Source organism: Anomalospiza imberbis, chromosome 12 (assembly GCF_031753505.1).
Source record: "Anomalospiza imberbis isolate Cuckoo-Finch-1a 21T00152 chromosome 12, ASM3175350v1, whole genome shotgun sequence".
Lineage (NCBI taxonomy): Eukaryota > Metazoa > Chordata > Aves > Passeriformes > Viduidae > Anomalospiza > Anomalospiza imberbis.
In genome coordinates, this window is record NC_089692.1 from 3,774,301 (window position 1) to 3,789,086 (window position 14,786).

General features: G+C 39.8%; 1 protein-coding gene across 6 annotated transcripts in view; it reads left to right on the forward strand.

Annotated features, from left to right (window-relative positions):
- The window catches only part of CDH8 (cadherin 8), a 152,794-nt gene that overhangs the window by 90,910 nt on the left and 47,098 nt on the right, over window positions 1-14,786 (forward strand). For all 6 annotated transcript variants that reach the window (XR_011003279.1, XM_068202508.1, XM_068202509.1 and 3 more), the window contains 2 exons: window positions 217-470; window positions 8,052-8,188. Coding sequence is in view for 5 of the 6 variants with exons in the window: in XM_068202508.1 (XP_068058609.1) it covers window positions 217-470; window positions 8,052-8,188 (391 nt within the window). In the remaining variant the exon portion in view is untranslated. The remainder of the gene's footprint in view (window positions 1-216; window positions 471-8,051; window positions 8,189-14,786) is intronic.

The following is a 14,786-nucleotide window of genomic DNA, read 5'->3' on the forward strand; positions in this document are numbered from 1 at the left end:
AGGAAACAGTGCTGTTCTCTCCGAGGCTGGTAAATAAAACAGATATCAGTATGTGCCTAGAAAATCTGGAGGCTGGGTTTCTGGGAGAGGGAAGTGACTGTATTAAAACTCATTCCGTGCGCTTAAAAATGCACATAACTCCCATGCACCAGCATTACGATCACTTGCTCTCTGTGGCCATCAGTAAATGACATTTGTCTTGGTCCTTCTCAACAGCCACTGGACTTTGAGTCCAAAAAGTCCTACACCCTGAAAGTGGAGGCAGCCAACATTCACATCGACCCTCGCTTCCTCAGCGGGGGCCCCTTCAAGGACACAGCAACCGTGAAGATCGTGGTGGAGGATGCTGATGAGCCCCCAGTCTTCTCCTCACCCACTTACCTTCTGGAAGTACATGAAAATGCTGCTCTCAACTCTGTGCTGGGGCAGGTGACAGCCCATGATCCCGACGTGTCTTCCAGCCCTATAAGGTAGGGCTGCTTGAAATTGTTCTTTGGGAATGCTACTAGTGACCCCAAGTGTATTTCCCCACTCACTGTGTGACTGTTTTCCTCCTGTTCTGTTTCTGGGAAAATGCCTGGGTAGGATTTGGTTGATGATGTTAGATTTATCAGTTCAGATCATTTTCAAAGTCCCCAAAATGCTCCTTGCCATAGGAATAGTCTTATGAAACAGAGAAATGCAGTGAAAATAAGAAATATGAGTGGTTCTTATGAGAAATGAGGTTGGATGGGGTTGAGTCATCAGAGAGTATCTCTGCAGTGAATTTAAATAATCCAGTAGTGTCTGCACTAACAATATTGAGTTTGTGCCATGCAGTTGTAAGGTTGTCAAAACATATTTTGTATTCCTTTGTCTAAAACCCATTCCTGGTTTAAAGATACAAAGTCACAGATGATTATGCCCATATGACTCCTGCATCTTCAGTTTATAATATTTTCTCTTTTTGATCTAATTTGAACAAAATCTTTTATTCCAGTTGGATCAGATCAGTAGGTTTTATCTAATTTGATGAGCACACATGCTCCCCTCCTCTTTGGTAGTGATTGGATGGTGTGGTGAGTGTTCCAAAGCACGTGCTGCTCTGTGTAGTACTGCCTGCTAAAAGCATTAGGAAAACCAACACCAAAATGTGAAATTCATAGCAAAAGTATATGTGGAGAGAGTCTATTTAATAGTTATCATCACTGTGCATTGCTGCCTCCAGGAATTTAGACCAGGCAGCATCAGGAGGATGAGAGGATGATGTCAGCTGTTATAATCCATCATTTTCTATCACTATAATTTTCTAATCATTGTCACTTCCATCAGGTTTGTTGCAGAGTTGGACTTTAAACCTTTATGTAGAGGCCCTGCATGACACATATCATAGTAGAGTAGCTTCAGAATTAGAAATTCAGAATTGCCAACACGTTAGGATGCTGTAGGACTTGTGTGTGAAGATGGTGGGGAGTATGTTTGAGTTTTACACAACTTCCTCCTGAGGGGCAGCTCTGATCTCTCTTCCCTGGGCTAGGAACAGCACCCAGGGAACAGTTGGAGATCAGAGAAAGGTTCTGCTTCCCCAGAGGGTGCTGGTACTGCCCAGGCTCCCCAGGGAATGGGCACGGCCCCGAGGCTGCCACAGCTCCAGGAGTGCTTGGACACCAGGGATGGACAGGGGGGATTGCTGGGGGGTCTGTAGGGACAGGAGTCAGACTCAATTATGGGGTTCTTTAAAGGAGTTTTGAATGAGTTAGAGATGGGACCTCTGAGATTTTCAGATGATGCAGTTTATTTTTCTTATCTTTATAAACAGGAAGGGTGAGTTCAGCTCACATCTTCACTGTGTTGTTCAGAAGGTCACCAGACCTTTAGTTACAAGACCTTTTAAGGACCGTTAAAACACTATCAACCAGGATATTTATGTTTGTGACCCAATCCTTAAATATTTCATCTTATGGACCCGTGCTACAGCGTGAGCTTTCTTAGCCAATCATGTTGTGGCACACAAACCTACAGTGCTGCATTCTAAACTCCTTGTTTGCCTTTGTAGATACTTTATTTTTCCTGTATCTTAAACTCTAAAACTCTAAAATTTACTTAGCTTTACGTGTCTCTGCTTTGAACTATAAATCCACATCCTTGCTTCTGTCACCTAAGTTTGGAGGTCTTTTCCAAGGTCTCAGATCAAATCCTGTGTTTAATTCTAAGCTTTGCCTTACAAGCCTGAAGTTCTGAGAGTTCTTTGCATTTCAGATTCCAACACTCAATAATCCTTGTGGGTCCCTTCCCACCCAGGATATCCTCTGATTCTATGATTCTCATTTCTAAATCAGATTCAAAAGCAGATAAACACAGCATCAGCTACCATAGATTCCTAAACAAAAATACCATATAATGGCAGGGTTCAATCTGTCACAGTTGAAGCAGTGGCTCCATCCCTGATTTTTTTGCTGCTGCCCACAGGTGTCTGTGAAAAAGACAAAAAAGATCCCCTGAAAGGAGTGTGAGAGCAGCCATAGTGACAGCAAGGGGGCTTTCTTCCCTGCATTCCGGCTCCACAGCAGCCTCTCTCTCAGTGGAGCCCCAGTTCCTTCCCTCTGCCCTGCTCTGCTTTGCCCTTGCCTGGGTCCTGGCTCCTCTGCCCCATCCCCATGCCCTCTGCTCCTCATCCCAGCCTGCTCCACCCCTGCTTCACTTTTACCTTGGCTGCTTTTCCACTCTTGTTCTGCTGCCCTGGAGTTTTTTTTCTCACCTGCCTCAAACGCTTAATAACTCAGACATTTCACAAACCTACCTCTGTTCTAAAACTTAGCCCTTTTGTTCTATCCAAGCCCAAAAAAATGGATCTGAGTAAAAGATTTACCTAGTTTCCACTTTTTCATCATTTTATAAATCATAAGACCTTCAAACTTCTAAAAACAAAAATACTTTGTGTTTGTAAACTGAATTAGAATGTTATTGCTCATCAGTCATATAAAAACACGTAGCATACATGAAACAGAAGTGGCCAAAATTAATTAAATTTTTTTAAAAAGGTAATTTATTAGTATGATTTATATATTTTCTTTAAATAATAGATACAGTACTTTATAACATTTAATATTTTCTAAAATATTGGCTTAATAGCTAATTAAGGAACATACAGAGGCCAATTTTCTGTGCAACTTTTTTGCTCTTATTTGCTTTCCTGATTAATTTCAATTTATCCGGGAGAGTTCTAGAAAGCTCAGATTCTTCAAGGGGTTTTTTTGCATTTCTTTCCATTAAAAATATTTTAAGGACAGAAAAAATTTCAAGGTAGTAATTTTATTATTAAAAGAGGGAAAATGCTAGTTGGAGACAAGTAGGGAGCAGAATATAGTTCCTTTCTTTCCAATTTGGAACAAAATAGGAAGCTGGCAGGTTCTAACAAAAAAATATTCAAGCACTGTTTTTTTTGACTGGAATGTACATTTCAGATGTTTCTTCTGTTATTGTATCATGTATATGATGCAGATTGTATGCATATTTTCTATGATACCAAAAATATCAAACTTTAGCTAAAAATCTGAAAAATTACAAGAAGCTGTTCTAAAACTGATGGACTGTTTTAATGTTAGTGTTGCCTGGCCTTTTTAAAATCCCTTTTTTTTTCCTTCAAAACAGAATTTTTGCAGGCAACAACGAATTGTATTTCAAGGAAATTACAATTTTTCAATAGATATCTGTTCTATCAATATTTAGCTTAGACAGAGCTGCTGTGTACATTTGTTATAAAAAGCCAGGCAGCACAAACAAAATATGAATCACCTTCTGTGCTCCCAATACCACGTCTGCTTTGCATTAGTCTGATACACCAAGGCTCCACACATTCAGAGGATTGCAGTGCCGCAAATGAAATCAAACTTGGATATCTCTGAACATGGGAAGAGTCTGATAATTGAGTCAAAGGATAAAATGTTAAAGAATTTAGAAAAGTTATTATAAAATACAGCCTGGAAAGAAGCCTGTGGTCTTAGGGAAAGGTGTCCCTGCCCAAGGCAGAGGTTGGAATGAGATGATCTTTAAGGTCCTTTCCAACCCAGATTATTCTATTACTTTCTTTTTTCTTTTTTTTTTTTTTTTTTTTTTTTTTTTTAAGGAAAAAGAAATGTTCATCCTAATTTCTAACCAATTCACCAGTATTTTACTTTTAATGTTAGCTTCGAAAATATAAAGCATTGTCTGAACTTTCTCTCACTTGATCTGAAGGCACAAAGCCTCTCACAGGTTTACAAGCAGGTGTATAGGTGGATTTTTGGGGCTGTCCTGTGCAGAGCCAGGAGCTGGAATTCGATAATCCTTGTGGGTTAGGATATTCTGTGATTCTATGATGCTTCTTCTAATTCATCAGCTTTAAAATAAGCAACACAAGCTCTTTTTGATCCTTAGTTGCCATTGTGCAGTGTAAGGGCCTCCTATTTTTAAGGCTGATGGTGAAAAGGCTTTAGAGAGTCAGGTAATAATTGTAAATAATTGTAGTTTGTTGTGTTCTAGCCCAGTAAATCCAGGATTAATGTCAGGACCACATCTGGATGCATGCTTCTCCTTTGGAGAAGGGGCCCAGTGAGTCCAGCTCAGCTGTGAGGCTCTGCTGTGGCTGCTGTGGGCAGGGTGGCACATCCTGGGTGCAGCTCTAGCCTGGAAGGTCATCCCCTGCTGGCCCACAGCTGTGGCCTCCAGCAGTGCCCACTCCACGCTCCTGGTGTTACTTTATAACGATGCTCTCCTCATCTGCTGTGAGTTATCTTGGATAAAGCATGATCCAGGCACATAGCAAAAAGCATGAGCGGTAATGTTTCTTCTATACTGCAAGTGCCCTCCTATAAATCACTGCCCTTCAGTGGCTTTCTCTGTGGAGAGATAAGATTCAGCGAAGCAGGTTTTCCCCATTCCTTTTGGCAGAGATTTCATCTTTGGCAGCACTTGATCATTTTCTTAATTCACAGCAAGCCTTAAAAACCCAGACCCAATATTTTGTGCCTCCCCAATGGTGCAGTTGTTTATCTGACACTAAGTACCCTGTCCAGTCGGCCTGGCATTAATAAAAATGGAGATTTACCACTCCTGGGGTGTCAGTGCTGGGGTTCAAATCTCAGCAGAAGCATCAAAAAAAAAAAAGGATTTCTGCTCCTATTCACATTGGTGCAAATAAGGAGTAGATCAAATAAAGTTGTAACAGCAACAGTGCAAGAGCAGGGCTGAGAATCCTTTCCAGGCTTCTGTTAAACCACTGTGGGGTTGTTCCTATAATTGCCATAGCAGACTCATAAACTAACCCAAACTTCCCAATAACCTGTGTTGGCTTTATGGCAATTTCAAAAGATATTTCCCAAGATATTATTTTCTCATTTTTAGAGAAATATATGTTTTATGGATCTGACAATTCATTCCCATTAAAAAGAGTTACAACACCATTATCATGAAAAGGAAACTGCAAATGTATCCTTAGTTTTCCCAGGTTTATGACACTGCAGATTTTATTTTTTTGGTTTTGTAACAAATATTTATCATATTAAAATCAGGAGAGGGTTTTACCTCTTTGTTGTCTTGCAAAGACACACAACTTATGTTAAAAATGTTTCCTCTTGAATTGCTGGGTTTGTGTTGTGACTAAATACTGCTGGGATGAGATTAAATGTGACATAATAAACTCACAAATGTGTCACTCCCTCTTTTATAACTTCAAAACCTGCATGGCAGGAAGGCCGTGAGTGGAAGTTTAAGGAAGGATTGGTCCTTTGAGAAAAACTGTCATTCCTCAGTGAAATTTATGTCAACCCCAGGTCAATTAAACACGGAATACCGTATGAGCATTTCACATTTTATTTTGTTTGTGAACTGGGAGAATTTCTTATGTGTTTGGTATCAGTAGAGTTCTTTCATCATCATTACCTAAAATGAAAATGAAAAGACAGTTTTAAGTGATGGCTTCTTACAAAGAGCTGATTGCTGTCTTTTCTGGTATTTTCTTGAGTGAAACCTTAGGCCTGTGAAAGGCTGTAAGGTATTTTTTACTAACTTCACTAGTACCAGAATTTTACTTCTAATACTTTAATTGGAACTAGGGAGACATCAAAATATGGTAAGATCCATTTTCAAGAATGATTGCCTGAAGTTAAGTACCTACAGCTTTATTCTTCCACACAAGTGACCTGATTTTCAGAAATGCTGAGTTTAGTGCAGTTCCCATTAAACCATTGAGAACTGAGTATGTGGAGCTCATGATAAAATCAGTTTACTTAAATGTCCAAATATACATGCATGTGTCCAGCTGCAGGCACAGATATTTGGAATTTGACTTCATATTTTTCTGGTATTCTTACCAAACTAGTAATTTTTGAGTAGAACTATTTCTCAGAGTTTCAACCAAAACAAGTAAAATCTATCAAACCCCATTTCGTAGTTAAGCTGGGGTTTTCCCTCTTAAATCCATTATTTGTTAAGTACCTTACCAATGTGATCAGGTTGAACTCTGGCAATGCAGTATTTAAACACTTAAATTTTGAGATTTTGATAAGTTTTCATCATTTAGAGCTCTTTTTGAAAGTGAGCTGTATCTTACAGAATGCACTGCACAAATAATCTAATTGCAATGTAACTTTCATTCTAAATATGAAAATATCTGATACTGAAATAAAAAAAAAATGAACACAATAATCCTAAGCTTTGAAATCAGATGCTAATGCTGTGTCTATTAAAATCGATTGTGTTGGCTGGAATGAGTTTGAGTTCACTGGAATATATTTATTGTAGTGTATAAAGGGACCTCCAAATCAGAATATTTTTTGGAAATTGCTTCTGCTAGAGCACAAACCAGAATGGAATAGCTGATTTTCAGATAACTATGCCATTCTCACTGTAGTCAAATGCGTTCTTTTATTGTGGTGTTTTAACAATGTGCTTGCAAAAGGTAGAAAAGTGATGAGAAAGTGACAGTCTGAAGTCACTTTTCTGGCCACTCCATAAGGTAATTGAGTGTGATACCTTATTCTAACTCACCTAACTATTGTGCCTTGCTGTAATGCAGAACAGATGTAAAAACTGCCAGTGCACGCTGGTAGCTTCTGTAATACATACACACAAAGGCTTAAAAGGCTTTTGTATAAATCCACAATTAGGATTCAGTAAAACCCCTTGAAGTCAATTTCTGTTAAACCATATCAATAGTTTATCACTCAACTCCCTCATTCCCTACCTTTTCTGTCAAGAAACTGAAGGCTCAATTTTGTAATTTAGTTTCTTTTTGCAAATAATTCATTAATAAAATAACTCTGTGCAAATGGACAAACATAAAAGCTTTCTGGAGATCTGGACCTGAGCTTTAAATCATCATCCTGCTTAATCACCATTGGAGCAATCCACTGCAGCTCTGGCTCCCTGCTTGGGCTGCAGAATTTACCTGGGCATTCACATTTGCAAACTCTGACTACCTGTCAGATGGAACTTGTTTGGTTAAAAATCAGTGATGTCAACCCATAAAAGAATCGAGCCTCCAGCATTTGCAGTGTTTTATAGGAAAAAATGGTGATTCACTGTGCTCTGCCCATGGAGCTGCTTGAACCATAAGCAAATAATGATGTGCTTGGTGAATTGTTCATGCTTCGTTAATCTGAAATTTATTGGTAAAATAATATTATTCAGCCCCTTTTCAAAATAACCACAAAGCCCACCACTTTTGTTGCTTAATAGATTACTGTTGAAATTATCATCAGTTACTGTGAAATACCATAGAAGCTGTCCAATAAACGTGATGGATTGTGTAATTAACTCTTGATCAGCACTGTTTTTCAGAGATGCTACTCAGTGAACCTGAGGGCACTTTACGACCTTCACACTGGGTATACAGCTAATTACTCCTTGGGCAATAATTATTAAGTTTTTTTAGCTCAGTTTGTCATTTTGTCTTCTAAATTATTATGTTATTGAGCTTCTCAATCCATTTGGCTATAAAACTGCAGCTCTCAGAGGGCTCCCTAAACTGTCTCTGTGACTGTATGGATTACACCAACTTCATTAAGTAGATTACAGGGATGTCTGTTTTGCAGGTTTTCCATTGATCGCCACACTGACCTTGAGAGACAGTTCAACATCAATGCAGAGGATGGGAAAATAACTCTGGCAACACCCCTGGACAGAGAAACCAGCACATGGCATAACATCACTATTGTAGCCACTGAAACCAGTAAGTCTTTGAGTACTCTGACTGTTCCCTTGGATTTATAGTTGATTTTGACAGGCTGTGCAGAGGAAACTTTATGTAATTCAGTAAAATATAATGTATTGGGTGTTCAAGTTAGAGAATTTTGGAAATAAAGCTTAATTTTTGTGCAAGCTCAATTTCTTTTAGTTTTCACAACAGCATTTTTTTTTTCCAGTGAATGTGGCAATAGATATTCTGAAGTGATAGATGAGCACAAATGTACAGACTATGCAGGGTAAACGTTAAAAAATGGTTTTAAAAACCCAAACCAAAGCCTTATAATTAGCTCTATTAAGAGAGAAAAAATTAAGGCTTTGCTATTGTAGAAGTAAATTGAAGGCTCAACCCAGACATTCTTAATTCTGAGTGCTATTATGTTTCAGTGCCATAAATGATTAAGCACAGGGGTAATGTTGCATGAAAGTAGTGCTGTTGGATACATATGGATGAGTTTACTCACACCCAACTCACAACAAGAACCTGCATTGTTCAGGTCCACAGAGCCCTGGTGGCTGCTCTGAACACCCGAATCAGGAGAGCTGCCCTGCCTGGCAATATGGGTCAGAGATTTTAATCAAGGAGAATTCTTAATTAATTTGGAGCTGCTGACAAGATCACATGTGACAGTGTAATTTATTATTCACATTAGCAATGTATTTTAGACAATGCATTCGACACAAGCGTGTTGAGGCAAAGGAGCAGGTGGGGAAGGTGGGGCTGCCACCCCGTGTGGTGTCCTGACCTGGAACACAAACCCTGGAATGCTCTCTGTTCTGCACTCAGTGTACAGCAGAACCCATTTGAGCACACACTGGAGCCAGCACTGTAGGAATATCTGTCTGTAGAGCTTGGTGGCCATTGCTGCTCACTCCTGCACGGAGAGAACTGCCTGATGCCATGTTTGCTTTTCCACAAACCTCTGCTTTGAAGGATACAGCATTATGGTACAGAGCATTTGAAGCTCAGTTTCATAGTGCTACAGCCATGAACATAATAAATTGGGGGATAAAATATGCTTATTTGGCCCATTTTTGTTGTCTAATATCTTTCCTGTGGTACTTGTCGGCGATGAAGATAGACAGGAAGACTGATTCAGTGATCAGAACCCGAATTTATTGTGGACTACCAATGCTTATATACTGTTTTAGGAGGACTAGTAATGTTTACCACAATGATTAGGTTAAAATCACATAACTTATGCATATTGCAACATCTCTTGCTTGCAGAGTATAATGAATTTTCTTTTTCCAGTAAACCAGTCTGATTGAACCTTCTTTTAAAAGTTCTCTTTGCTCTTGCCAAGGCATCCTGTTATCAAATCTCTTATGCTAACCAGGTCCAAAGTCCATCATCTGTCTTGTGTCTCAATATCACAGCAGTACTTGTTTTCAAAACCAAACCTATTAGGAATCCATGACACATGGGAAAGGTGGGTCTGGGTGTGAACTGAGCTCCCAACTTCCAATCCTTGTACCCTGTGTTCCTCTGGCCCACCTCAGTAATTTGGGGATTTCATTGCCAGTAGTGCCAACAGTGCCCCGTCACTGTGCCATCTTGCAGCCAAACAATACTTTGATAAATTAGCAGAAATAATCTAAACTTCTCTGCTTGCAGGGAAGCCAAGCCACAGGGAAGCACATGAGGAAAGAAAGGAAGGTGTGGTTTCATCAGGCATACTTTTCCCACTTCATATCTAACCAGTTAATAATTTTAATGTTTTTAAAGGAAAAATATATAAAACGTCCATACTAATTTTCTCAGTTCATGAGATTTACCAACAGCATGGAAAGCAGAATTATTAGTTTATGATCCAACACTCTCAGACATAGGAATAGTAAAATGTAAAGTGAAGTCATTTTACAATTTGTTTTCTCTAAAAAGTCAAAAAGGAACAAGATAAAAGGAATAATTTTGCAAGACACTCCTCCACTTCATTTTTATGTCTCCTTTACATGTGTGTGTCAGAGCAAAGCTGCCAGAAGGGCACTTTATTAAGCCACACAAGCATGAAGTCTGCCTGTTGCATTTTCAGTTTTTTGAAACATAATTATACTCAAGAATTTTGTAAGAAACCAGCCTTGTCATTAGACTTCATGGGAGCCTCAGCATCTACTGCTATTGTAAAATTGCCTCTTATCAGACTGGCTATGAAAATAATAATGCCAATCTTGTTCTGAGCATTTGTGTTCCTGCTGATGGCTTATTTTTCCATTCCTAATATAATTATTTGACATTTACATAAAACAAGGGCTTAATTTCATAGACTACTGTCTTTGCTTATTTAAGTGAAATTATTTTTAAGCTCGTCAAGCAGAAATTAAATTTGCTTATAGAACTGTCAAACAGAGGAAAATGGGCATTTTTAGATTTTTTTTTCCAAGACAGTAATAGACAAAATCTCTGTTGTAAAATAACAGAAATCTATTGGAGGCAGACACAAGCAGCAAATGCAAGTGGAAAATGTGTCATTACAATGTCTTCACTGACAGTCTTATTAATGGACTGCTGATCTCTCACAGGAAAATAAATTTGTGGGAATTGTTCGTGCAGGAACATTTCCTCTTCCTGGGCTGGCTGCTTCCCAAGGCTTGTGCAAGGCTCTCCTCTCCATCTGCAGGGCAATGACCAAGCCATTTAACTGCCATTAAATTTGCTTACTACTCATAAGCCATCCTACTGGATTTTTATTTCTTGATTCCCAGCATGGTAGATCCTAGATCATACGAATATGCCCTAATTTAGCAACACTTTCATAGATAATCACCAATTTTTGACAGACCATAATTCACTATTTCAGAGCTTTGTGCAGGTAAGGTACCTGCATCTAAATTTGTGCTCTAAGCTGATTAAAGTTTTGGCAGTTTCCTGCCATGGCAAAGTTATTTATTTGTATCAGCCCCTCAGCCACTGTCTCAGGTAGGAATATTCCAAGGCAGGATTGGTGTGGCTGAATAAAACGTTTCTGCTTCCACATTTTCACTTCAAATGGGGGTGAAGATCCTCAGGCTCAGACTGGCTGATCTTTTTAAAAGTGATCAGATTTAAAATATGTGTGGATAATTTTAAACATTTTTAATCTTAATGCTCCAAAATATTAATTTAACTCTTTCATGTCTGGCAAAACAAGGCAGAGGAAAGTGTGAGCCAGTTGGGAATGTGATTCTTCTACATGTACTTGACAGGCAAAAGACCAGTTTGGGGTTGTTTTGTGGGATTTTTGTGGGGTTTTTCATTTGGCTGGGTTTTTATTTAGTAGAAAGACATTTTCTGTTCTCATTCATAGGCAAGTGTCTGGCCAGTACTTGTTCAGACATAATTCTTGCTATTGGTGACAAATAGCATTACCATTGTGTTCTGAGACTTGTGCAAAGTGAGACATTTTGGATGGTGCTGTTCCCTCCTTTACTTTCCCATTGCTGACAGACTCTTTTGAAGGAGTTTCTAGTTTTCTGTAGCCTTTGTTTTCAGGGAGTTAAAGTGGCCAGCAAGATTAAAAAACAGCTGCCTTGAGTGGCTGTCCCTCATATCTTTGCCCAGACTTTTGTCTTGCCTTTACATTCTGGTTCCTGAAATGTGTGGCCAGTGCACAGGGCTTTTCCTCCTGCTAAAATCCCAGTAACCATGGTGTATTCTGCTTGTGTTGAGGGACACACCTGGTGCAGTTGCTTGGTTTGCAAGCTGCAGGTTGAGCTCTGGGTGGGAGCTCAGAGAGACAGGAGGATGTGACCTGTGACCCTTTGCATGCCAGGGGATTCAATGACTAGCTGGGTGGGGGACTCCCAGAGTTAGGGCTGGAGCCCAGGGCTCAGGAAGAAGAGCCAAAGCTTCCCTGTGCTCAAGCTGTGAAGGGAAAAAAGCTCAGGGATAAAAGTCTTTGTGAGGTCCCACCTCAGAGGCACAGGCTCAGGCTGTGGCTGTGTTACTGTGCTGGGAATAAATGGCTTTATAGAACGAGAGATCTGAGACTCTGCTGAGGGAAACCTGGGCTGGAACCAGTGAGGAAACCTGCCCTGGCTGTGAGTGGGGTGTAGGGAGTCAAGAGGGGACCTGGAGCTGCTGCTGGGTCCCAGCAGTGACAATGTAGGGTGGTAGGAGTGTGCCTGACAGAGTACCATGAATGGTCACACTGGGAGGTTCCCTTTTTTAGCTGCATGCCCACAAGAGTGAATTCTTTAATCTTATTGTGGTTACTAGAGATTAAACCAAGCAAAGAGCCATCTGTGGACAAGAATGAACTGAATGAGATTAACATGGTACAGGTGATGTTTAGGTGATACAGGTGATATTTAGGTGCTGGTTTTAATATTTCAGATTTAACTGTACGCTTAGTTATATGTTTTCCTTTAAACTCCTTCTGCAGCTTTGGTCCTCTCAACTGCTACCCTTAAATTTGTCTACTCCTAAATATCTTTTGCACATTTTTTCTACTGTGTGATTTCTTACATCTCTTTCTTATGGGATCAAAATAATTTTTGCTTCTTTGTTGCTTAACTTTTTTCCTCGTCTCCTCTGTGCTGATGAATTCTGCCATATGGATTTTCAAGAGAAGATAATATTAGAATGAACCTTGACATCTTTGAAAGATACATCTGAAATGCAGGCTTAGGGTGTGCAGAAGAAATACACTCATGGCAAGGGTGAGACTCAAAGCTATTGAACCAGTGAATTGATTCCTAAATTTTCTTTCTACCTTGCCATTCACCAAGTTTACCCTGCTGAATGGAAAGGAGCAGGAATATCAAGGAGATGACAGGCTGGAGGAAGCAGGTCCACTGGCAAAATGATTCCCTGAGAATGAACCTTTGTGCTCTTGGATATAAAGGGTGAATGTTGTCACCAACTCTGGACTTTAAACACTGACCTAATGAGATTTCTCATTAGTTTGTGGTGTAGCTGAGACTTACATGAGCTGAAAGCTGTAGCCAGGGTTGGGAGGTTTATTTTAAATTTAAATGCTTGAGAGAGGGGTGAATGTTAGACTTGCTCTGTAAGTCAGGGTTGATAGTGCTTCTCATACCTTTGAGCTGTCTGGAGCTGTATCCTGAACAGGAAAGGAATCTGGGGGCATGTAGAAGTATTTTTGTCAGCCTGAATTGCAGTGCAGTAAGAATGAATGATTAAATTACAGACGTCTCTTTTAGTGCATCTTTTTTTATGTGTACAAAAGCTCATCACATCTTTGGTTCTTTGCTACTTGCTTGCAATGAATTTTCTACCATTCAGTAAAATCTGGTGAAGTCAGGATCCTAAAAGTTAGATGCGATCCCATTCTCCTGAACCCACAAATACATTTTTTCACTGTGTAGATTACAATTATAGCTGTAATTCTTGCTCCCATTGACATGCTTGTGTTGCTGGCATTAACTGGCTGCCAGTTTTGCTGGGTAGTGAAGCAGAGCAGGGTTCAGGCTGGGCTTAACTTCCTCAGTATTCTCCCAGTTTCTTGCACAGGTTTGCCAGCACTTACCACGTTACGTGTTGTCAGTGCTAGTCAGAGGGAAAGAAAATCAAATAGCCATGACTTATTTATTAGGCCATTTTTTCCTACAGATTCTGAATGGAGCTCAGAATCACTGATCATTCAAGAGATCAGATTGCCAGACATGGATAAGGCATGTCATAATTAAACTCTGTCCTCTTTCTGCCTCCAGCTCCGTGGATTTCCATTTCCATTTTCTAACGGCTGGAACAGCCACCTTGCAGACACTTCCTAGCACACTCACAATGTGGGCCATTAATACTAGGGAAATGCCCATCATTGCTGGTTAATTGATATAACAACAGCAGTAATAAATGGAGTACTGGTGTAGATTGAAACTAAAGCAAAACTTATCTCAGAGAAGCTGGTTTAACTTAGCCTAGAAAGAAATTTATTAGCAATAGAATTTGACTGCACAACATTCCTCTGATTTAAATATGAATATCCTGATATTTGCATATTCATCCCTCCAAAACTGAAGCTGAGATCTGCTTGAGATACAGGATTCTAGTGAATTCTTTGGAAACAAAATATACTGCAATGCCTTCATTATTAGCAATGCTTATCTGAAATTCTCTTTTTAAAAAGTGAGGTAATTTTTTCCCCCGGAATATGTGTATCGCATAGTTCAGCTTCCTTGAATGATACCATAGATTTCAACAAGTAAAGACTTCTAAATATATTCCACTTGGCCAGCTCAGATTTGTGACAAACACATCAATAAATAACAGAAAGCCTGGCTCATTATCTCTAAAGACAGCTAAATGATGATCCCTTTAAAGTCCCCAGGCTTGCTTTCACTCCATGCAGCACTGAGTGGACTACTCAAGGTTTATATTTTCCTCTGAGCTGTGTTATGATTATTTGCAGCACTGGATTCTTCTCTCTCTTGGGCTGGATATTAGGAAGAAATTAATTGTTCCCTGGCAGGGTGGGCAGGCCCTGGCACAGGGTGCCCAGAGCAGCTGGGGCTGCCCCTGGATCCCTGGCAGTGCCCAAGGCCAGGTTGGACACTGGGGCTGGGAGCAGCCTGGGACAGTGGAAGGTGTCCCTGCCCATGGCAGGGTGTGGAAGAAGAATATTTGTAGGTCCTTCCAACAC